At 55.2% G+C, this 25,085-nt stretch overlaps 1 protein-coding gene across 1 annotated transcript in view; it reads left to right on the top strand.

Annotated features, from left to right (window-relative positions):
- The window catches only part of MSI2 (musashi RNA binding protein 2), a 382,942-nt gene that overhangs the window by 341,172 nt on the left and 16,685 nt on the right, over positions 1 to 25,085 (top strand). Inside the window, exon 10 of the mRNA XM_077762854.1 lies at positions 16,599 to 16,661. Within this exon, the coding sequence (XP_077618980.1) occupies positions 16,599 to 16,661 (63 nt within the window). The remainder of the gene's footprint in view (positions 1 to 16,598; positions 16,662 to 25,085) is intronic.

Below are 25,085 nucleotides of genomic sequence, written 5' to 3'. Positions count from 1 at the left end.
CCCAGAAGGCTGTCCTAGCTGCCCATTTGAATGAACGTGCTCTTTCTCCTTTTTAATTCTTGGAAAAGACTCATGTCCTCATTGCTTCACTCAGTTTAAAAAGAAAATTGTTTTTCTTGTGCGATGCCCCTGGAATTTTACTTCTTACACAGTGTGAACATTCTCCCCACCCGCCCCAGCCTCCCCACCCTCACCTGGAATGTAACGGGGCCAGAGGGAAACTTCTCACAAACTGTCTAGAGCCTCCCCAGGGGAATCCAGGAATCAGGCATCATGACTTTGAATATTGACCAAATAGGCTTCTGGGAGCATCCCATGGGGTAAACTGTTAGTGCTGATGGCCCACGGGAGTTGGGGATGTGTGAGTTGGAGCACCTATGTCCTGTAGTGGACAGTACCAAAAGTGAACACACACACACACACACACACACACACACACACCCTGTTCCTATAAATACTAATGTGTGGAAAACTGGAAGAAAAACTATCTGAAAAACCAGCACTATCTGTCTTTGGGGGCCAGTCCGTCAATGGCTATTGTCAATAATATTTATTAAGTACACCTGTCTCAGAGAAGGGACAGCGGAGTCCCCTGAGCACTGCCGAGTCTTAGGACCTGTGGGCACAGATCCACGCCAGACCCCTCCTTCCCCAGCACCCCCCCTCCCGACCATGAGTTCCCTGCTGGCATCACGGCCCCTGGGCCCACGGGGGTGGGAGGGGACGGAACACAGAGGCTCTCTCCTGATCTGATTGGCACCCCTGATAGTCACCCCTCCCCCAGAAGGGCTTGCCTTTCCCACGATCCTGATCCCCTCCACGTCTGCATTTGAAACAAAACGCCCCCACTCTCGTGGATTAATGAAGTAGGGCTCAGCAGGACCCTCAAGAGTCACCCCTTTGTTCAGGCTCATAGTTTGTGAGAAGTGACCCGCATGCTTCCGTTGGATGCTTTTGATGTGAGCAGACCGTCTGTTTCAGTGTCACTGTCCTTGAGGCCCACCCTTCGTGGTTTGGCTCCTCTCATTAAAGATGCTGGGTGTAATAGCCAGCTAGCCCCCTTTGATCCTCCTGCAGGCTTTTTCATGAGTGCTATTTTTTTTAAAAACCTATCTGTACGGCTCCCCCCGTCCCCGCCCTTTATTTTGTTTTGCTCTGAATTGCTGTGCTTTAGTGAACTTATCCCCAGCATGCTTGCCTCGTAGACATTACGGCCATGGTGCATCTCCTTCATCTCTGTAAATAGTTCATCTGTGCTTCTCCCTAATGACGGTTTATTTTTTTCCCCCTGTAAGCAACTGAGGTAGAAAAATAAATTGTTTATCACGGACGTGCTGTGTGCTGCCATCTCTTAGCCTGACAGTGTCCTGTTCTCGCTCCGGGGGAGGTGAATGCACGAAATAACTGGTACCCATGACAGCCTAGTGCAGCTTCTGAAAGCATGTGGACGCCCCCTGGCTGCTGCCCGTCCCCAGCCCTCCCTGCTTCCCCGTGTCCTCTGCGTTTGTCCGAGGCCATCCTGTCCTTGAGCGGAGTGGCAGACCTTCTGCACGCGGCAGCTTCACGGTTTGCCCCCGCACCCCTTTCTCTGCCGCCACTCCTGCCCTCAAGGGAAAGCGTCACTGGGACATCTGTGCCCCAGGGGTGTGTGAGCTCATGCACGTGCCCGTGCACACCAGCCTGTGTGTGCTTTGCACACAGTTTGCTTCCCCACCTTCCCTCTGAACAGTGCAGGTTGGAGACGTGAAGCTACAAAGGCCTCATGTCCAGGTCCTGCTTGGCCGTGTAGTTGCCATGGGACCTTAAGCAAGCGATTTAGCCCTCTTAGCCCGGGGTAGTAATGGAGCCTGGTTAGGTTGTTAGAAGGAAGTAGGAAAATGTGTATCCGTGAACGTGCCTTGTAAAGTGGTAAACGCTGTGCAACGAGAAGTTTCAGAAATCGTGTCTTCTTACCGTGTCACTCTCCAGAGTGGTTTTCTCTTCCTTGCCAACCGCAGGGGGGCTGCCCGTTGGTGGGTCAGCTTGGCAGTGGGAGAAATGATAGAGGATCCCCGAGTAAAGCCAGAGAATTGCTGGGACTTCTTGCCCACCCTCACGTCTCCCACCCCTGCTCCTCAGTTCTTCCCCATCTGCTCGTTGTCAGGTGCTAGATTAGGTACAGAATATCTGGACAAACGAGACTCACTCCTTGAAAATGCTCATAGTCCCGCTGATGGATACAGAACCAGTCATCAGAGCCATTGGGCATCATGAGACAGGTGGTTAGCTCTAAAGAAGGCATCTCTCTTTGCTACAAGGAGACAACAGTGGCTGCTTGTCCAGCCTACAGGGCTGTCAGGAATGGCCCTTTAGAGAAGATGACATCCAAACTGGGTCGTCTTCAAAGTCAAACAAAATTAGCTAGGGGAAGAAGGAAAGGAAGTATATCCCAGGCAGAGAAATAACACACTTAGACACTGAATGAGGTAGTTTTAAGAAAGAAAGAAAACACAAAGTAAACAACATAAGAATTTGTTCATCTCGTGTAAAAGCAGCCTGGATGTGGCTTCACAGTATTAGAGGCCACTCTTCACATTCTGTTCTCTTCAACATGAAACTCCATCTCATAGTTTAAGAAGGCTGCCCAAGCTCCAGCCATTACATACTCCTCCCAGAAGAGCACATCTCTCCCTTTTAATGATACTTCTCAGAAGTCACGTGTGGCACTCTCCTTAGATCCCATTGATCACACCTCAGTAACATGACTAGTTTCAGCTGCAAGGGAACCTCAGAAATGTCTTTATTTCAGGTCACCACATGCCGCTAAAAACAGGGTACTGAGGAAGAAAAGTGGAGTACCTATAGCATAATAATAATAAAAATGGAGTAATACAGGATTCTTAGCAATCTCTGCCACAAACCTGAGAGGGGAAGCAATGCGAGTCCTACAGATTATGCACATTTCAGTGTATGAGCAACTTGCAGGAGCGTCCTGGGTGGGGAGACGAAGCTAAAGAGGGAGGCAGGGTTGAGTCACAGTGGGCTTGTGAGTCAGATTCAGGAATTCAGATTTGATCCCGAAAGCAAGTGGAAAACCCTTACAGGATTTTAAGTAGAGGAGTAATATGATGAGATTTCCAAAGTGAATCAGGGGTGGGGGGGGGTGCGTGGACAAACCACAAGGATGAGTTCTGTTCCCTTCCTCCTGCACCTGAATTCCTCTCTTCTCCCCTCCCCTCTGCCTCACTCTCTCTCGGCTCTATTCCTCTCTCTGCCTCCGGCTGGCGGGCAGCCCTGCAGGGGTCCATCAGCAGTCCTGGGGACCAGCCAGGCTAGTGTCCTGTGGCTCAGTGCTCCCTCCTGGGAGCATCCAGGTGGTGCACGTTCTAGGCGGGGACACCTGGGGACTCTGGTTCTGGAAGTCCCAGCTTGTGCTTGGACCTCCCCAGCAATAGAAAACAGGTTTCCTCTCGGATGCAGATGTTGACTGATGGGTACTGGCCTACGAGTGATTTTGAGGCCAAGTCCTAGCTCAGCAGAAAGAAAGAGGGGCTATGATTGATTGGCGATGCCTGCGTGGTTGCCGGATCTGGGACTCATGCCCACTTGCCTCGTATTTGGTCTTCCTTATTTGTCCAATGATGGTTCCCGGGTGATTTGGGGTCAGTCTAGAAGATGGCCGTTCTGTTTCACGTGGAGGGAGGTGGGTGTGGTCCGAGCTCCGGGACATCCTGTCCCCTCTGGAGAAGAAGCCTCTGCAGCCCGTGGTCAGCAGGGACTGCCGCTAGGTAAGCTTCGGTCAGGTCCGGCTAGTCTGAGCGAAGCCAAAGGCTGAGTGGTCTGTCTTGTCCTGAAGGGCGTGGCCTGATTGTGGAAGGCAGAGTGGAGAGAGCCCACGTGCTCAGGAGGGGAAGGAGTTCGCCATAACCCAGATGACTGGGGAGAGGGGCCTTGGCCATGGGGAGCGGGCTGTTTCCTAAAGTGGCTCACACTCAACCGGTCGGTTCTGTCCAGTTCAGGACATTTCGTGACGTGTTCAGAAACGCTGATGGCTGCCACATCGAAGCCTAGCCTACCGACTGCGGGGAACTGGTCCAAGCCCTCCCGTCCATCCTTTCCTTCCCACCTCCACTCGGGAGAGGCAGACACTCGCACTTGCCATCCTGCCTTGGCCTCTGCTGAGGTCTGGTTTTTCTGGCCTGTGTTTCAGAGGGAAAAGGCAAGCCCCCTCCCCAGCCTCCGCCACTTTGTCAGGGAAGGCGTTTCCAGGCTTGCTGCGGTGGAACTGTAGACCCAGTGGCTCAGAGGCCCCCTCCCCTGGGCGTAAATTTAAACCTCAGCATCGTTCTCCCACTGACATGGGGCAGGGGCTTTTGCCACACACCTCTGCCCCAGCAAGGCCCTCATTCCCCCAGCGAGGGAACCCTGGTGGACCGACCCCCTGAGCTGGCGGATCCCCAGCCTGGTGGAGCCGATCTTGAAATGCTACGACGGGATAATTGGCCGCCCAGGGACACTGACGTAACCTTGCACCCGTGAGCCCAGGCGGGCGCCCACAGTTCTACAGATACTCCCTTGTCAAGAAGGCCCCTCCTGACACAACAGCCCCCCACATCTGTTCACCACCCACCCTGATCTGCACAGCCCTGCGGCCCTCACGCTTCGCCTCCAGGGAGTCCCCTCTTCCCAGCTTAGATCCACGGGCCGATCTTAAATGACAAGCCAGCTCCTCCGGCGGCCAGCCCAGTCCGGCTCCGTTGGCTCCTGCCCTCATGTCTGAGTGGAAGGCAGGCATAGTCAGGAAGGCCTAGCTGCTGCTCTGAAAGAAGGTGGAGAGGTGCAAGCACACACCCCAAATCCTGGGGTGAGGGCCGTTGGGGCGGTGTGTGGGCCTTGCCGCCGCGCACCCCGCCCTGCGCATGGAGAGCCAGTTGCGGATGCTATTCCCAGATGAAAGCAGACCCTGGTGCCTAATAGGCACTTAATAAACGTTTGTGAAAATGAATTGGAGCAAACTGAATTGACGGGAATTGTGGGTTTCACTTTCGATCAGCTTTCCATGCCTCTTGACACTCCTCTGCATAAATGAAAGGAAATGTAACTACCCTAGCATTGAGCTCCCCACGCGAAAGCCCAGAGCGCTGTGTTCACTCAAAGCCCACTGGGAGAGTTACATCTCCTCTGGGCCTCAGTTTCCCCATCTGTCAAACGGGGCTATTGATCCTTGCCCTGCTCCCTTTCCTCACAGGTTGTTACGAGGGGCACTGGGATCAGGCATGATCTAGTGCCTGGGAAGAAGGTAGGGTTGTGTCCGAGGAGGGGACCCTGCCAGAGGCAGGGGCAGCGTGAGGGAGGCTGCGGACACGGTTTCGGACCACCTTTTCCAGGGGCTGAGCCTACCTGATGCCATCTACCCCCGCACCGCTGTCCTCACTCCCCCACCTGCCTTCTGGAGCACCTGTACCACCGGGCTCACAAAGTCCCCCGTCAGCCTGTCAGCAGGACCATAATCACCTCTCTTCAAGCCCTTCGGTGTTAATTTCCATCAGCCACAGCACATGAAAGCCTGCTGCTTAAAAAGCAAAAAAACCACAAAATGTTTAATGTTTATTTATTTTTGAGAGAGAGAGAGAGACAGAGTGTAAGTGGGCAAGGGGCAGAAAGAGAAGGAGACACAGAATCCAAAGCAGGCTCCAGGCTCTGAGCTGTCAGCACAGAGCCCAACTTGGGGCTCAAACTCGTGAACCGTGAGATCATGACCTGAGCTGGAGCCAGATGCTTAACCGACTGAGCCACCCAGGCACCCACGACGACAAAATATTGAGTGTGAAATTGGCAGGTGGCAATGCCAGGCCAGAGGGATGGGCAGTTCATGTCCTCCTCCTCCCCAGGCCGAAAAAATGGAGGGGGGCCCTGCCCAGAGACGTTTCCCCAGAGTGTAGGTCAGTCTGGATCCTGCCCCTGAGGGATCCCAGCCCGTGGGGTCACTACGTCTCCTCCCCGTGCCTTCAGGTGTGAGGGCGGGCAAGAGCACATTTTCTGTAGTGTTCTAGAAAGGGCCACCAGGGCCTGCCCCAGGCTGGGTCCTCTCCAGGCACAGGGATGCCAAGCAAGCAAGCAAGGAGGTCCGCACCTGGGGGACATCCCACACGTGGCCGGGTGTGTCCCTATGCGGTCTGACCAGTGTGTAGAGTGCATGCAGGGGAGGGAGTCATTGGCCTGGCTTGGAAGGGTGACGTTGAAGTCAAACCGAACTTCAGTGGGCAGCTGATGAGGGGAGGGTCTTCCACATCCAGGGACCCGCCGGCATGAAGGCATGAAAGCGTCACAGGTGTCCCTCCCTGGCACTCCTGCCTCTGGTCCTTCTGTGGACCCCATCCGGGTAGACGCTGTGCCGCTCCCTGGCTAGAGCGCTGGACAAAAGGCTTTGTCACTGGGAGGCCGATGCCGCTTCTCCCCAGACCCCGGGAGTGAATTTGAGGGCCAGGGGTGCTGTCCCCACGCTTGTCTCAGGAGGCCGTTCCCGGTCCAGGCCCTTGTGGGTACCAGCGATGCCCTGGAGGCTGGCGTGCGGGGCTGGCCGCTTTCAAGGAGAGCGCAGGCTGCTGCCGCCTCCCTGGAGGCCTGAGCCTCAGCAGGTGTTCCGCTGGCCCCGGGGCTGCCCTGCCTTTCCTGTCTCGCAGCTGCCTTGGTGGCACATGCTTAGGGCCTCTCCAAGCTGTCTTCCTCTGACCTCTGGCACCAGCCTCGGACAGGCTAGGATTCAGGCAGGGCTCGAGGCAGGGAGACACACATCCTTCCCCAAGCCCTTTGCGCCCGTCTGCCCCTCCTCCACCTATCCGTCTTTTGCACATTGCTCACATAGTTATTAAGCACATTGTCAAGTCACAGGCCCTGCCTGCCCTAGGTGCTGGGGACACGGTGGGAACCAGAGGGGCCGGACAAGCCCAAGGGCGAGAGGACAGCCAGCCCGGCTGACAACACGGGCACCAGAGCTCCGGGATCCACTTCCACACCTGTGGTCACGACGCCACAGGGCCCCGTCCCTCCCTGGGCTCCTGCCAGCCCCTTGCCTCCTGCCGCCACGTTACCCCACCCGAGTTAGCGCTAGCACTTCGGATAAACACCCCCTTATCACTCACAAGCAAATTACAAACGCTATCTATGAAAGCCCTTTGGATGTGAAATGTCATGTAAATTAATAGGATTTTAGAATAGGAAGGCTCCAGAGGGAGTTCTCAGCTCTACTACTGTTATTACCTTGGGCAATAATAATAAAAATAGAAATAAAAGTTATTATTCCGCTTACGGATGGCTTGCCACATGCCAGAGAGCTGTGCTGAGCTCCCCGTGCCATCGTCTTGTTGAATTTCCCAGCAGCACTGCACAGAGACGCCGTTAGCTGCGTTGACGGCGGAGCAGAAGGGGCCCGGGACGGCAGTTAGGCAACTTTTCTTGAGTCACAACCAGTGAGTGCGGGAGATGGGCTTTTGCCACCTTGCTCTCGAATCACTCTGTGCACGGTGTCCTTTAAGCTCTCCGACCCTGGAGCCCTTCATCTGTTAAATGGGGCTGGCGATGTCTTCCTGGCAGGGGGGCAGGCTCATTGAGAGGCCCCCTAAGAAGGCCCGGCCGCAGGGGATTTCCTGGGTTCTTGGCCGTGGAAGGTGCTACGGCAGTAGCTGTTGTTCTTGCCATTGGTGTACCACATGCTTTCTCATCATTTAGACTAGACTCTCTTACTGTATCAGTGAGGAAACAGGCACAGAGAAGGTTCTAGTATTCGCCCTTTCAAGTTGGGCTGGGATGCAGGGGTATGCCATACTGACTGTTAAAAGTGTTAAATATTTCTGTACAGCTGCCCTGAGCCCCCCAGAGTGCCTCCCTCACACCCCCCCCCTCTTCCCCAGGACTCCCTGACCGTCCGTGATCCACCCACTGTCAGGGGTGCCCGATACAGCAGTCATCTGCCACTTGACATCAGAAGCATCATATCTCAGGAGACTTAAAGCAGGAGAGTCTACATTTTACATCGGATGGGGGTGGGGGGAGTGGAGATCACAGATGTTAGTTCACTCACGGAGCTAGTGATGGGGCCCGGAGGGGGACCTGGGGGCTTTCAGCCGAAAGTCTTGGGGTGCTCAGGCCTTGAGCATTCCCTGCCCTGGTCCATAGAGGTGGGCGCCGTAGGCATGGTGTTTGGAACCGTGCCGTGGCAGAGCCATTGCAAAGGCCCATATAGCATGAAGCTGGGGGCCGAGGGTGGGGGAAGGTAGACTGGTGAGGAGGCCCATAGAGACTTTAGGCCATTTAGATTTAAATGGATCAGGGACAGGGCGCCTGGGTGGCTCATTCAGTTAAGTGACCAACTTCAGCTTAGGTCATGATCTTGCAGTTCGTGAGTTCGAGCCCCGCATCAGGCTCTCTGCTGACAGCCAGCTCAGAGCCTAGAGCCTGTCTTCGGATTCTGTGTCTCCCTATCTCTCTGACCCTCCCCTGCTCATGCTGTCTCTGTCTCTGTCTCTCTCTCTCTCTCAGAAATAAATTTTTTAAAAAATTTTTTAAAATTTTTAAATGGATCAGGGACAGACCCTTTGGGGTGGAAGCAGGAGTTTGACTCGGCCTCTGAAGTTTGGGGAGCAAGAAGCAGTGTAAAAGGCCATCAGAATAGCCCAGCTCTAAAAGGACCAGTGGTCAGACCAGTGGTTTGTCCTGACGCCCATTGGGGTCGGGGAGCGTTTCCTAAGCAGAAATCAGTGTTTACGGGGGGGCGGGGAGAATGCTCCCTCATGAAAGGAGAAACTCGGAGGAGTTGCTGATGTGTTCTGAGACACCACAGTCTTCACCTGAAGGTCTGGGTCTTGTTCTCCGCGAGACAGGTACTCCTTCTGTGGGGAAGCAGGAGCCCTGGGTGACCCGGGACCACAGGCTACTGGCATGGAGCAGCGGGGGCGGCTTTCGGCAGGAACTCCCTGCGGCCCCCCTTGCTCTTGAGGTCTTGCTGGAGAGCTAGCATGATGCTGGAGAGTGTCCTCGCAGGGCCAGGAGCCAGAGCACGTGGGTTGTGTCAGCCACTCCAGGCCTCCAACCAGCACTTCTGACTGCTGCCTGCCTCTTCAAGCAGAATTGGGGGTAGCCACACCCCAGGNAGACCCTGGGTGGGGGGGTGGGGGTCCTGTCTGCAGACTAGACAAGTCTGTGAGATCCCTCCCTTCTACCTGGCAGAGTGAGCCTTTATCCAAGGCCCTGCTTCTTACTGGCCAGTTTCCTCCCCCTCCCAGGGAGCTGGTTTATGTGCAGCATGGTCCCACAGATGGAGCTCCCCATTCTTGTCAGAGACTAGCAGCTGTAGACTCCTTGAGGGTAGAGAACATGCGAGTTTCATTCACTGCTCTGATCCTAGTGCTTAGAACAGTGCCTGGCATGTAATAGGTGCTCAGTTAGTATTTATGGAGAGGTTAAGCATCTGGAGATGGGAGGGCTCTAGCATAGCTCCCTGCAGAAGTTCAGGGTGAGCGAGTGGACTGCGGGCCCCAGCCCTCTGTCGGAGAGTCGGAAGGCCCAGGGAGAAGGTTGCTAGGCCGGAGTCCCCATGTAGAGCTCTCGGCTCCCAGAAGAGCCCCAGGACCCAAGAACTGAAGTGTGTTCTCAGTTCTTCTGCAGCCTCCACCCCACACTCCGAGCCAAGAGCTTGGTTGAGACCAGGTGACTTCTCAGTCACCAAGGAGAAGATCAGAAGCCACCAGGCTCCACATGGGGGTGGGGGGCAGGCCCCGCCCCACTGCTGTGCTGAGGGGCATGGGGGTGGCAGGCTCTCTGCTTTGCCCTGAGTGCCTCTGATTTGGAAGGAATCTGTAGGCACACGCCTTTCCCTTCTGGCCGGGCGCCCTGGGTCTGTGCTTGCCTCTTCTGGGAATTTTCTTGTCGTTTCCAAAGGATGCTCTTTGACCTCAGTTTTATGCTTCCCCAAACCCTTTCATCCATACAGAGGCTCTCTGACAACCAGACTGTGAAACCTCATAAAGGTTTGACGTGCCATGTACCTCCCCCTTTATCCCCACTGAAACATCTAAAGAGAAAATGAAGTGAAACAGCAGTTGCATTACAAGTTACTTGGGACCACTTTTGTGCCGTCCATTGCTGTAGGCTCGACCTTTGGGGCTCGACCCCAGAACCTCTCACTTCCTGTAGGCACCTGGGAGGATCCAGGCCCCAGGCCCAGGCTGCACACCCTCCCCCTCCCTGTACCCAGGCGGGCAGCCCTGACCTTCTCATCGGCCCCTCTGCCTTCCTCTCCCGAGGGACATTAGCCAGGTCCCAAATGACGGTCATTTTCCTGGCTGAGGACGAGGCACTTCCCCCCCAACTCTCTCCAGCACCCCTGCCGGCTTGGGGCTCCACCCGCCTCTGGCATGCAGGGCGGGGGTTTCTCTGTGAGAATGGCACTCCTGGTGTCCTTGGGGAAGGTTGCCAGTCTTGCTCCTAAAGAGGTTATGTGGGAATCCGTTTCCTATTTTAAATGCCAGGAACTCAGGGTTCTGTTTTTCTCTTGTTTTCGATGGACACGTATCTGCTTTCTTCAAAGCACAATTTTATAGTCTGATCATATAAATGTGTCCCTTTGGTTATCAGTTGTCCCTCTTCTTCAGACCCCCTGTTCTGATCTGAATCCCGAGTCGTCCTCCTCCAAAAATGCCCCATCCAGCCTTCTTCCAGCCCTTTCCACCCTCGCCCCCTTGCAGCCGCCGCTCTGTCTCTCTCTCTCTCTGTCACTCAGCAGGCAGGCCTGCCCAGGAGTGGGGGAGGGCCCTGGGCCATCAGATGACAGATGGTTTTCCAAACTCTTTTAGGACATGTTTTCTACATTCTGGGTGACAATGTCTTCTTTGGGTTGCTTATTTTTGAGTGTTTGGATTCTGTAGAGCAATGCTGGGTTTAGCCAAGAATGTTTGAATCCTCTCTAGAAATTGCTGAGGGTTGGAGATGCAGGACGTGCTGGGGAAGGGGGTGGAGAGTGCTTTGAGTCAACACAACATAGGGAAAACTGCTTTCACAATGGACGGGTTAGGATGGCGATGCACCTTCCAAGAGAGTGTTTTATGACGATGCCCCTCAAAGTCACAGCCTGTCGGAGCCATAAGGAAACTCAGAATCCTATCCTCTCCTCTTTCTGTGAGAGGCACCAAGGCGCACTGACTCATCCAAGGTCACAGAAGTAAGGAGTGACTGTGCCAGGACCATACCGCTGGAAGCCCACTCCCAGCCTGGCACCTTTTCATACTGGGCAGGGGAGCAGATGCAAAGAGAGCCACGCATTCCCTGATAACCTCCGCCGACGACAGAGTGGCCCCCTTTTGCTGTTTACTAAAAGTAACAGATGCTCCAGGGCTTCCTCTAAATCAGGGATTCTCTGCCTCCACAGTGCATCAGACACCCCTAGAAGGCCTTTAGAAGGTAGACATGTGGGTCACAGCTCACTTGCAGTGTACCATTCAGGCTCCCCCAGCCAGGCTGGAGGCCCACTGCTCTGAACGGAGGCCCTGCGGGGAGTCTCAAGAGTTAGATCATTGTATTGTCAGGAGGACCTTTTTTCCCCACAAGGAGGTGGAGTGGGCGGATTGATGGACCCTGCAGATGTGCACCACAATTTAACTTTTGGAGTTTTTTGTTTTTAATTTTAGAAAGCGTGAACAGGGAAGAGGGGACAGAGAGAAAGAAAGAATCTTAAGCAGGGTCCACACTCAGCACAGAGCCGGATGTGAGGCTCGATCCCACGACCCTGGGATCATGACCTGAGCTGAAATCAAGAGTCAGACGCTCAACTGACTGAGCCACCCAGGCGCCCTTTACTTTTTGATACATTTGAAAGCCTTTAAATGGAAGGTTCTTGCCCTTGGCTGTACACTGGGACCACCTGAGAAGCACTTGAAGGTCCCACTGCCCAGGCTACACCCCTAAACCAGATAAACCAGAATCTCCAGAGGTGGGGGCCAGGGCTCAGCAATTGTTAAGGCTCCCCGGGTGGCCCAGTGAGCAGCAGGGTTAAGGGTCCGCACATGAGGCAGAGCAGGGTGCAGCCCGGCACCTTCCGCTGGTTCATTCTGCCCCTGCCGCCCGCTCCTGTGGGCATTTGAGTCAGCCACCCTTGGAGTAGAGGATCGCACGGGGAGAGGCCACTCCGTGTGCAAGTGGCACTATCTCGCGGCGGTGGTTTCCCCGGCGCTCATTCACCACCTCCAGATGTCCTTCTTGACCATCATCAGCTGCTGTTGCACGAGAACCCTCTTTGGGGCAGACTCTGGGCTAGGTCGCAAGTGGGACATGTGACTCAGACCCCCCGCCCCCAGAAGAATTTGTCACCCGGCGAGAGAAATGAGGTGTGCGCGTAAAAATAACTGCTTAGGTAAGGCAGAAACTGGTAAGCGCCTTGGAAGCGGTGAAAAGTAGGCGTAGCGTCACATAATTCTCAAAAATCTCAGAAGCACTGTTCACATCTAATTTGCCATAACGTTCCTCACGGCTCTGAAAAGTCCAGAGACGCATCCCATTCACCGTCCGTGGGACGGCGACCGCTTTTACTTCCATGACTTGGTAACCTCAGAGGTGTGTTTGCGCCCACCCCAGGGGCACGGCTTTCTAGGCTTGTCATCCTTTTACATCAGGAAGACGGGTTCCTCCAGGGTGGGAGGCGAGGGAGCGTTAGAGGCCGTCTAGTCTCCCTCCTTGCAGTAGAAACAGTTGGTTCCTCCAGACCCAGAGAAGGGAAGCACTGTCCCCAGGTTACAACAGCAAGGCCAGGCCAGCGCGGGGTGGCGGCGCTGATGCCAAGCACAGTGACCCTTCTGTTACCCCATGAGAGGGGCAGGGAGCTCCAGACTAGCAACACTGGGTCTTCGATGTGACTCACGTTACATAAGGCACAGCAGCTGCCTGGCCCCGAGTTCCACCATCAGCATTTACTCTCTTGTACCAACAGCAGGGGCAGACCACACTCCTAATACCCAGGTTCAAACCAGGTGGGCCACCCAAGCTCCCAGGTCCCGTGATTTTATCAGCAAAAGATTCTTCTCTTCTCTGCCTGACTCACTGCTAAGAAACGGGAAGTATTAGGGCAGGAGGGTCCCGGCAGCCCTCTTCGGCCCAGTCATTGTTGTCAGAGCTGAGCGGAAATGCACACTCCGATTTTGAACTAGGGAAGTTTAGCTCTACTAAAATGGCATCATGAAGCTGAGACCATATGAAGGATTACGGGCCACTGTTCTGGGTAAAGAATTCCAGTCTCCTGTGGTGACCATCTGACCTTGTGGCTTGTCATAGGGAAAATGGCACAGCCCTTGGGGGTGGAGGGGGGGCAGTCCTGCCTTAGAGATGGCTGGATAGGCCTCATCAAAATGACAGCTAACATTCATTTAAACGTGCTCCCTGACATTTTGTGTATATTAATCCTGCATGGATATCATCGTCTCCTTTACAGATGGGGACATCGAGGCCCAGAAAGGTTAAGCAACTTGCCCAAAGTCAAACGTTGCCAAAAGGTAAAGCTAGTAAATGGCTGAGTCAGGATTTGAACCCAAGACTTGTGCTAACTGCCTCACGGGAAGGCTGGCCGCTCCCCTCACGCCTTGTCCCGGCAGGCTGTGCTGAGGCCAAAGCCCCTCCCCCTGTTCCCAGCAGCAGAGGAGGGACGGTCACCTCTTCTTCCGCACGGCGCGTGGGGGGCGAGGGCCGCCATGGACACTCATGGACCAGGGGCTGTGCCGCATCTTAGCTTGGGCTCAGCCCCAGCAGGAAGCCTGAGCCCCGTCAGACCTGCTGCCTAATTCCCTGAGGCCGTCCCCCAGGTTCCCACGTTGGGAGCCGTTCTCTGCTTGACAGCCCAGAATTCCTCTCCCTCCAGAAATAAAATGAGAGCTTTCCCAGGCACGTAGGCCACCATCAGTGACCCCTGGCGCCTCAAGGTCTGGGGGAAATGCTGAAAGCAAGATCACAGACAAGTCTGTAAGGCCTTGCCCATCCNTCCATGCCCAGCTCAGGAGAGCTCATTCCCCCGGGGTCTGTGCTGGGGTCACCTCTTGCTGTCCTAGAGACAGGCTGTTCTCCACAGGGACAGCTTTAGGACATGGTCCCCACGCTTCTTTGGCTTCTGACAGCCCCCCGGGGCTGGGGCAGCCCCATCCCAAGCACCTTTCTTGAATCTGTGTTTGCCCATCCCCCACAAGCCCAGCCACCAAGGGGAGCCGTCGTCCCCCCTCCCCAGCAATAGCATCAGGGGCTTATCCGCCAGGTCATCTGAAGAATATATTTGGGGTGACCGGTGAGGCTGAACAGCCTCAGAGGACAGGGGGTGGGGGGAATGGCAGGGAGCTGGGGAAGTGGTCCCGGATGGATTCCCAAGGAGGCAGGGCTGGGTGGTGGGGTTGGGGCCCTGGGGTCCCAGGTGCAGTGTGGGGGTGGGCGCACTGTGAGAGCCCGCAGGCCCTCCTCTCCGGGGTAGGGGGCAGCTTGGGCAGCTCCTCCACCCCCCTCCAACCCTTCCTCTCACACCTGTCAGTCTGCTTAGCCTCGTTTGATGGTTGAGATTAAATTCCAGCCCTTAGCAGTGTCTGATGCTCAGTCTCCAGCAGAAACCTTTATCTGAGATTAAGGATAATGGATTTCCTTTCTTGGATAAGATTTTTTTTCTTCCTTTTTCTCTGAGACTTTTTTTTTGTCAAAAATACGCTCGACTCCAGAAAATAGACCTTTTGTTAAATGTCTTTTTATTGACTAAACTCGCCACCCCCAGTTTGGTACCCTGCCCTTCCCCCACCACACCTTTTCATGCTTCCAAGGAAATCTTCCGTTTCAAGTACGTACGGGTGAGGAGTGCAAAGGAATAACTTGACCTTCCCCTCTCCAATGGCTGGCGTCCTTCTCCTTCAGGGTCCCCCGAGTCCTGCTGTGTGCCTGTATCTGGGGCCTGGTGTGGGGAGGTGGGGATAGGGAGAAAAATAACTTGACCTCTTCCTTATTTTCCATCAGCACTTTCCACCACCACCCACATTTCCAGAAATCTAGATCCTGCTTGGAAGAAATGGGGAAAGGACTTGGTGGGGAGTCCCTTCGCTGGTGTCTGGTGGGCAGGGGTCAGTGCCACCCTCCGTGGGGGGGTGGGAGGCAGCCTCCAGCACACGTGTGGTCTTCAAGGGAGCTGGGAGACCCATTCCAGCAGCCAGGGACGACCTGTACCTTTATTTCACCTGGATCTTTCTTTTTCCCCCCTCAACAGCCCTATTACCATATTTAAATGCAAGTATGTCTTTTTTTCATTGACACTTTAAGTAGCTTAGCCTGACCTTTTTAGACTAGCTTGTTCCCTTTTGAACTTCTTTCCTCCCCAGTAGTTCCGTGTAGCTAGGACAATAGTCTTAGAGTTTAGTGGGCTTCTAGTTCGCTGTGTTTGGGGGATGGCTCTGTTTCTTTCCCTCCTTTCCTCCCCTGCTCCTGCCCTCCACGGTGCATGTATCCCCCACTCTATCCTGTAGCGATTCTGTGTTGGGAACCTGCCGCGGCTAAGGCAGAGCCGCTGTCGGTTTGCTGCTGGCTCCTGGCGCATCGTTTAAAACCACGATCATTGGAAACGGGTCTTGACATCAGGCCTCCAAAAGTTGAAATCGGGCCTCCCTAAGTCTGCCTGGGTGGCAGAGGGTGTTTGTTTCACGTGTGCGTGAGTGTGTCTGTGTGTGTGCCTGTGCTCATGGCCAAGAGAGGCCCAGGGGAGGGGCCGCACCTACCTCTTCCTTCCCCTGGGCCTTCTGCAGCCACACGGGGTCACCTTGTCCCTTCTGACTGGGAGTCCCCTTCTGGGACACCTTTGCTGCCTGGAGTGTTACTAGACCACACACACTTCGCGCACCTGATGGAGATCCCGAGCAGACCCTTCATTGCTTACTTGATCGGGACACAGAGCTCAGACAGAAGAGCCAGATCAAAATCCCCATAATGTGCCTCAGGAGGTTGAAACTGGGAGACAAGCCACAGGGCTGGCCCCACGCAGGTCCCTGCAGCCACCCACTCCCTCCTACAGCCGCCTTCCTTGGTACACAGTCAGCTGGGACTCCCGGCACCCAGCAGGCCTGTCCCTCCGGCCTGCTGGCTTGCGGTGTGAGCTCAGCCCAGCAGGCAGGCAGAGCCTTAGGAGAGCAGCTGAGGTGCGGCCACCTCCCGGCCCCCAGCCTGTTCTGCCAAGAGGCTCGGTCCCCGCTCCCGTGATCCCTGGCCCCTGCTTGGCCCTGCCCTGGGCATACCCTGGGAGACTCCCCTCCATCAGTGTGGGGGCAGCAGGGGCCCTGCCCCACTCCCAGGAGAAGCTCCTCCTAATCCTCTCCCATTCTCTCCGTGTGCTTTTTAGAACTAGTTTCTGGAGAATGCGTAGGAATCAAAGCCACTTAAAGGCTCTGTGACTGCCAGAAGCCTGAGAGCCACCGACCAGGGTCCCTCCTGAAAGCTGCCCCCAGGGGATTCCATTGCACTCCCGTGCTCCGGAAGGGGGGTGCGGTGTGAGCGCGGCCCTTGGGCCGGGTCTGTGCAGGGCCCTTTCCAAGGTCTCTCCTTTACTCCGGCTCCTCTCTCCCCGCCAGGCTTCCCGGCAGCGGCTTACGGACCAGTGGCGGCGGCGGCCGTGGCGGCAGCAAGAGGATCAGGTAGGGAGGTGTGTGGGACAGGCGCTCCCAGGCATGCCCCAGTGTGCAGGGCAAGGTCAAGGCCCTGTTGAATCTGTGTGGCTGCGTCTGTCCACTACTGTCACCACAGCCCGGAGGGTGGGGACGGGGGGTGCGGGCCAGGCCCTGCCACCCAGGGCAGCTCCCAGTGGGGGTCACTCGCAGGACTGCACACCAAAGGGGGACTGTGATGCTCTCCTTGAAAAAAGACCAGTGAACTTCTTTTTGACTTTGGACGGCCCGCCCCCCTGACAGCCGGCTTCAGGGCACCTGAAGGTCATTTCCCTCCTCGGCTTTCACTGCTGCTTCACAAGGGCTCCCTTCCTTGAGCCTCTGACCCCGCCAGAGAAGTGAGAGGGGTCGCCCAGGGCCCACTGGCATGCTCCTGGCTTCAGGGACCCTGCTGCACCTGGCAGATGGCCTTGCCGATTCGGCTAAAGCCTGAGTCCCCGAAGGCTGGAAGTGGGGCTGAGCTGAAATGAGGCGATTTCCTGAAGCCCCCTGTCGCATCCCGGAGCTCCTGGGCCCCACCTGCCGAGAGACATGGGATTGCCTCTTCCATAAAATTGCCCTGGTCCTTTGGTCTCCACATCCGACCTTTGAGGAGGTCTAGAGCCCCTCGAGTAAGGTGGGAACATCTTCCCAGCAGCACTGTGGGGTCAGGCCGGAGCCGGGGTGTGTCACGGATGCCCTCTCCCCCGGACGCCCCCCTGCCTTCCTAAGCACGTGGGGCTTCTGCTGTGTGCTGGGCTCCCAGCAAGGCCTCCAGGCCTCCACCCCCCAGCCACTGAGGGGCCCTTGCTCCTCCTAGACTCAGTAGCCATGGTTTGCGGCTTTCCCCTCCCCCCCAACACCCCTCACAGGGCACTGGAGCACCCAGGGAAGCAGTTAGTTTGATAGGGCTCTGAGGAGGGCTGGGGGAGGGAGGTGCTGGTGGGGTGCCAGGAAGTGGGATGTTAAAAGCCCAGAGGGCAAATGCCAAAAACCCAAACCCTCGGTGATCAAAGACTGGCACTCGGAGGCCCTTTAGAAACATCAGTACAAATCCGTTCCATGCAAACTGGCACTGCCTCGAGCTACAAAGGACCCACTCCCCGAAACCACCCGTTGGGGATTTGCTTGGAGGGGCCGGGAACCCTCTGGGGGCTGGTGAGGGTCAGCTAGCCAGCGAGCTGGGCACCCGTCCTCAGCCTCCGCCTGCCCTAGCGGGCCTCCAGCAGCCCCCGGCCCCCTGGCCCGTGTCCCTTGGTGCCCCCTGCCCTGGGGGCGGGGCGCGCCACTGCCTCTTGTCTCCCTGTTCCGTTTGGTTTTTTAACTTGAGTGCTTTTTGGAATCGTTACAAACGAGCCTCTGTCCTACCTGTGCCTGGTGGGGGGGGAACCACAAAAAGAAATCTTGAGATTTTTGAGTGTTGTGGGTTGTTTTCTCCGTTCAGTTTCTCTCTTTATTATAACTTGGATTATNATGCCCCCCGCCCCCTAACTCCTAACCCCAAACTCCAGAGCCATCTCCAACCACTCTTTTTTTTCCAGGATCAGTGGTGTTTTCTTTGTAGCCATTTCCATCGGGAGCCAAGTCTCCCAGGGGCCATTCGAGGTCAGCCATGCTCATCGCTGCACTGTTAGTGAATTCTATTCAGGAGCGTGCTCCCAGACCGCCTGCCCCACACCAGCCTAGGGTAGCGCAGGGAGTAAATCCTCAACTCGGAGGTGCCTGCCCCCAAGGGTGCGGGCTCAGCCAGCAAGACACAGGGCACCCCTCGGTGCTGCCTGGGGGTCAGGGGCTTGGGGTGTGCCCCGGGGCAGCGACTAGACGGTGCCTGCCAAAGTCAGACCGCCACCTGGGCTGGAGGACACCTGCCCCCGTGTAGACAGGGCAGCCCAGCCCCTCACCTCCATCCCTCCTTTGGACCTGGAGCAGGGTTACAAGATGGGTGGGGAGGAGGATCTCTGCCTGTCTTTCTTTCAGTGCGTTTTGGCCTGTAAGGACTGTCCCCTCCCTCCTCCTAGAAGGTAATCTGGACTCCGAGCCTGGTGGGATGGCCAATTACTTACCTGTTGTAGTGGCCCCTTGGTGGCATTTTGGCAAATACGTGAAAGGGGCTGCCCAGACGCTTCTGGGTTTGTGCATCAGCCTAGGCCAGCAGATGGTCACGGACGGCTGACCGCCCAGCTCTATCTCCACCTGCCCCTGCAACCCTGTCCCACGCATGCCAGGTCCTTCCAGCGGGACGGGGACGCTCCTTCAGCCTCCCGAGCAAGCAGCCTCCGCCATTGGAGGGCGTCACAAATTCAGGCTCATTCTCTTCTAGGAAGAAGCTGGCTCATGGGGTCTGTGGAGTACCGACCTTGAGCTTGGTACTCTGCTGAACCCGGCAGGTGGTTCAAAAAGAGTAGGAAACGAGGCCTCTGCTCCCCAGGGGCTGGCTGTCAGACTTGGTCCAGGGATTAGGCATCCGATGGAAGGCCCTATTTTGCCTTTCATTTTTGTCTAGCTTCACAGCTTTGGGGTTTTTTTTTTTTTTTTCCTTCCATGTTATGACGTACTGGGGGAGCTTCCTGAGGTACCGAGGGCTGTGGGGGTAAGAAGCAGCTTCGATTTTGCTCAGCTTGGCAACTTGCATCTGTCAGGGCTATGGTGTCAGGGTAGGAGGTCCAGGGGGCCTTGAGCTCTGCACCCACCTCAGCCAAGTCCTCGGGGCCAGCCTGCCCACCTTTTCCTTAAGTCACCCCGATCTGAGGTGAGCAGGGCTCAGGTGACCCCCCCAGGGGAAGTCCCTGCCGACTCCTAGATAAGTTCACTAGCAGTGGTCACTTTTCTTTTACCTTCACCCAGGAGTCTGAAATGTCATCTTTTCTTGTGCTCAGTCGAGAGTTTGTTTGTTTATTTTGATCGTATTCATTCAGTTCCAATGGCCTCATCATGTCCCACCCGAACCTAAATCCAGTTTGGTAAGCGACCCCACCCCCCACCCCCTACCCACACGCAGGTGAGGGAAGTGGTTTGGATTTTCAGGCTATTTTATTTCTGGGTGACATCATGGGTGGGTCTGTGTATCAGTCGAAGAGCTTCTGAGCCCCCTGCCCACCCCCAGCCCGTCTCCGGCCCCAGCCAGGACCCCTTACTGTACTTTATACTTGCCAGCTTTATTCCAATCTAGTAACATGAGTTCCTGACGGTGGTGGTGAGTGCGAGAGTCATGTTTCTGTTGTCTTTTCTCTTGCTTGGTTGGGGCTGCGGTGAGAGAGTGTCTCTGAGGCATACTTTCCCGCCTCTCTTACACTAGGATCTGCACACCTCCTCTCAAACACTCTTCTGAGCACGCTCAGCGGGAAGGTTTGTCCACACCTATTAATCCTCTCTCAGTGTCCAGCTTCCTGTTAGTACCAGCTGGTTTGCATGTTTTTGCTTGTTCAGATGAAACAGTTCAAGAAACAAACTCATATCCAACTCTCAAGAAATGTCTTTTTTTGTACACTTTCGTTTTCGATTTTTTTTTTTATTAGTTACAACTCCAAAACACCTGTTGTCCAGTAAAACATTTCACACCTCCCCTGCCTGTTCTTAGAGTGTATGTATCTGTGGGACTGAACTAAATGCATGCACTGTAGTAGATGTTCTGGTAGCCGTAGCTGCAGTTGTAGAACATGCATTGTTGAGTTGATATTACAGGGTCTGCCACAGCCCGGCACGGCACGGCTGTCTGAAGGATAGCGTGGGGCGACCAGGAAGAGAGGGGGCTCCATATTTTCAACGTTGCCAAGGGGCGCTTGGATCCATGTTCTCGCCATCAGCCACCACCACCTCCCCTCACACTCCCTGCTCCCCCGGTCCAGCACCGGGTCACCACCCTCAGCTCTAGGCTTCCTGAGATCTCTGTTGATAGTGACCAACGCAAGCAAAAGAGAACGGAACCAGGATTGCGAGGAGTCTGAAAGTTCTTCCTTGTTCTTGTCTTCCTCAGATGGTTCTTGAACAGAGCAGGTCTTCTCTTGTTTCTTAAGGCCTACCATCAAGGCTCCTCCAAGCCCTCTGCGCCTTGAGCCCTCTGCCAGCTCACATCCGGCCCTTCAAGGAGACAGGTCCACGTGGCAGTCCTGTGCGGTCTAGTCCCTGGGGTGGAGGGAAAATGAGTCACGGCGGGGAAAGGGATTCAGATCTTAAGATCCTCGGTCTGCAGACAGGGAATGCACTGGGTCGTAGTGAAGGTTAGCATTTCTTCTTAAGGTTGGTGAAGATAAAGGAGACGCCTTTATGTGAGCTCTCCAGGGGGCGGGGGATCGGGGGAGTAGGGTCAGAGCGTGACATTCCTAGTATGGAGGTTACTGGCACAGCTTCACGGGGAGGAGGAGGGGAGGGGACAGGAGGACCCTGAGACATTTAAAGAGGAGGCCACAGTTCCCTCCATCTCCCTGGTCCTGCAGCCTCTGCAGGGCTCAGGGGCGTGTGCGATCAGTATCTCCGGACACACCATCTCCCCGACATTAACGGTGACAAGCTGTAAAGGAGTGCCAGAGGTCTCTTAGAGCCTTGGGAGATGGCCCTGATCTTTACAAGTTACTGGCACGGGAAGTAATAGCCAACCTGGGACGTGCTCTTTAAGTCAGGCCAGTGGGTGGCCTCTGCCATACTGCCACAGGAGGACGCCGGAGGAATCTGAAGCTTCAGGGTAGAAGTTACTTGTTATGGGAGGCTGAAGCCCAGGAAGCCACGGAGTCCGTGCAGTTCCCCCAAAGAGCGCGAGGTGTCACCGTGGGATGGCAGCTCCACAGAGAGCAGCGGCACGTGGAAGCCCATGGCTTCATCCGCACAAGCAAGGATTGCACGCGAGCAGGCCAGGTGGCCATGGGACAGAACAAGGCCCCGGAAGGCAAATCTGGGAAGAGCCGTCCTGAAGGGGGGTAAGGGTGGGCAGACGGCAGAGAGGACAAAAATCCCCCTTAGTGGCCCAAATCCTAAGTCTGCCTCGGCCAGGAAGACGGCTTTGCTACCCTGTGACCAGACATCCTAAAGGTTTCGGTGCCAGTAGGTAAAATGGACAAAAGTAAAATGCAAGTCAAGACATAGACTACCTAGTTGAACTTGGACCATAAAGAAAACGCATTGGGGAGGAGGGTAGATTCAGGTGCTCACGAAGCAGGCGTGCCCGTCCCACCCCTCCCAGGATGGTTTCCACATTCCCCGTGACAGCCTTCACCTTATTTGTGTGAGGGACTGAGGGGCATGAGCAGTAGTGTCCCCCACACAACCCTCCAGCCGCCGGAGGGAGCCGGGAATTGTTTGCATCGTTTGTGCCATAAGCTTTAGGGTCTCCAGGTGTTGCTTTCTACAAGCATGCACTGAAGGTTTGCTTTGTGGCAGGCACCAAGGAATATAAAGTCAGATGACATTTCTTGCCTGCAGTGGTCTGAGAATCTAGATCCCTCCTGCTGCGAGTCCCGATTTCCCATGATGCATTGCTTCCCGTCAGCTTCATTTAAAAAAGGAAAATGGATCACTGTGCTGCCTCCATTTCTGAAGATGGCTTTCCCGCACTGCCATCAATAGGATCCAGTGTCCAGGAAGGAGGGCTGCAGGGCAGTATCTCTTCTTTCCCACCCAGACTCCCTGTGGCTAGCAGCAAACATCCACTGGGACCTGGGGCCTCAAGATGGCCACATGTGGGCATAGGGTCATGGGGGCGCCCTCTCACTGGGATAGAGCCACATCTGTGTCCGTGGAATAGAGCCAGTGCACTAGCCCAGAGGGAGAGCAAATCCGTGACCTGTTATGACCAGCTGCTGCAACCAGCCAGACTTACCCAAAAGACCTTGCCCAACCGAACGCATGCCTCCCAGTCTGTGGCCTTGTGTTCTGGGGATGGGCACCTCGTTTCTCAGTTTGTCATGAAACTCTTCGTTCCTGGGAGAGCCGGGTCTTTAACCAGAGAGAGTCCAGCATTGGATTTCAGTAACCCCAGTGAATTTATAATAATGTGCTGAGCTGCCCACTGCTGACCTCAGCTTCATTCATTTTCCAAGGGCTTTGGGACCAGCCCCGTTGAGGATAAAATACATCAGCTGTAATCAATAATTTTGTAATGGAAACACCATGCACTTGATAAATCAACTCTAGTGCAATTAGTGACTAGTCTTGAAGCCCAGACCTGAGTATAAGTTAATCCTCAGGTGAATGGAGTGGGGGAATGTTAATGGTCTTTTAAATCAGTGGGATCATTTTCAGAGGGTGACACATCTGTGCCTGTCCCCCGAGCTGGGCAGCCCTCTCTCTCACACTGGCTCAGGAGCCCAGGCCCTTTTGTGTGCAGGAGGGGTGGGATGTGGGGCCCCTAAGGAGCATGTAAAGCACACGAGATGGGCAGAGGGACCCCTTCTTTGCCCCCGGGGCCGGCTGGGGCTACTGCAGGGTGTGGCAAGGCCCAAAAGCTGCCAAACCCACATGTTGGTGAGAGTCCTCAAAGGAACACAGACCTGAGTGCATCATGGTCCCTTACGTTTCTTCAGAGTTTCGATGGCCATGACCATAGCTAGCCCATGAGACAGGCAGGAAGGCAGAAGGTTTGGGCCTGGCTTTACATGTTTGTTTTTAAGAGAAAGCTGATCTGCGAATGGCTGTGTGACTTACTCAAAGCCACATAGCCGGTCACTGAGAGAGCAAGGCTTTGGTCAAGGGTGAACCCTGAACTTCACCCCCTTTGAGAGGCCCTGCAGAGAAACCATGTTTGTTTCTGATGTACTCGCCTGCTGCCCAGAGGCCCCTGACATGCACATGTGAGCTTCACTGGGAGAGCCCAGGGGCCGGCCTCGGAGCCGGCGCTGTGTCCGCAGGGGACTTGGGCCCCAGTGCCTCACAGTCGCATCTTTCAGATGTAGATTTCGAAACTGGGCCCAGGGCACATCCACCACGGAATTTAATTCAGCAGCTATTTATTGACTGTATAACAACAGTAATTATTATTACACGTGGCAGGCACTGTCCTGGGCCTTGAGGCAGGGAGCTTTGGGGTGCATCAGAAAACCCAACTCAGCCTGGTTAAACGTTATGGGAGACTTAACCAGCTAACATTCTGGAAGGTCCATGGAAGGGTGAGCCTCATGTGCAGTCTGCGCGGGGGAGTCTGCTGTCCTCTTAGTTCCGCCCTTCTTTTCGCTTCAATATTGTCCAATATTGTCTTCACGTTAGCTTCCCCGTGGTGCCAAATGGCTACAACAGTTTCCTTCTTCATATCAGCCTGTCTAGAGGAAGAGGGGGTCAGATGGTCTCAAATTCTTGCAGACCCCAGAGCTTTGTGCTATTTGGCTAAGGCCTGGTTGGGGAGAACCAGTCACCGAGAGTGGGATCCATGACCCCCACACCCCGAACTGAAGAGCCCGAGAAAGAAGGATGCCCAGAGGATAGTCTGTCTGGGTGCTGATAAAGGCGAGTAAGGGAGCCTGTTGCCAGGTGGACAAGCGTGAAGCCCACCACAGCCCTGGAATCTCCTAGATGAAAACAGAGCATAATCTCTGCCCCCCGAGTATCTCTCAGCCTCACAGGGAGGCTAACGGGTACTTACAATATGACGCCGTAAGTCCAGCAACAGAAGGGGCACAGAGGAGGAAGTGATTGGCTTTGGGAAGTCAGGGAAGGTTTCACAGGGGAGTGACTGTCTCCACTTTGAAAGGACAAATAGGAGCTCCCCAGGAGCCAGGGGGGACAGCATGTGCAAAGCCACCAGAGCCCAAACCAGAAGCCCTGCAAATGGTTCACTCCTACTAGAGTATAAAATGCAGTGGGGTAGGGATGGGGCGTGGGGAGCCAGAGCAGGGGGCCTTTGGTGACACGTAAAAGAGCCTGGATTCACACACCCGGGAGCTTTGGAGAGGCCCGAACCCAGGAAGTGACATCAGATCTGGATGTTAGACCTTGACAGCAGGCTAGATTAGAGGAAACTAAAAAGCAGGAAGATGAGTGACAGATCATGGACAGCAGACGTTCCAGAAGTGTTCATATATCACTGCCCAATAAGGGGTCTCCGGCCTTTTGCTCTTACCCATTAGCTGATTAACTGTGGGCTCAGCATCACTCTGGGGTCTGGGGTGGGATGCAGGATTTCAGGGCATGGTCCATGCCTTCCACAAGCTCCCAGTCTTCTGGGGCGGACACGGCACACGATTGTTACAAGAGCTGGTCTTCAGTGAGAACACATTCCTGGCTGGTCGGAGAGCACTCAGCAGGCAGGGAAGCTCAGATAGGAGGCAAGACTCAAAGTAGATCCTAAAGGGTGTGGTGTGAGGGGTAGCAGCCAATGCTTGGGGGACAGTGGCAGGCTGTCTGATGGGCAGTGGGGGTATAGACTCGATGAAGTAGAGGCAGGCTCTAGAGTCTGGGAGACCTTAAACTCCAGATCGATACCATTCTACTGGT

The sequence above is a fragment of the Crocuta crocuta genome, unplaced genomic scaffold (assembly GCF_008692635.1).
Source record: "Crocuta crocuta isolate KB4526 unplaced genomic scaffold, BGI_CrCroc_1.0 scaffold144, whole genome shotgun sequence".
In the NCBI taxonomy this organism is placed as follows: Eukaryota; Metazoa; Chordata; class Mammalia; order Carnivora; family Hyaenidae; genus Crocuta; species Crocuta crocuta.
This window is presented reverse-complemented; position numbering and strand designations above follow the sequence as displayed.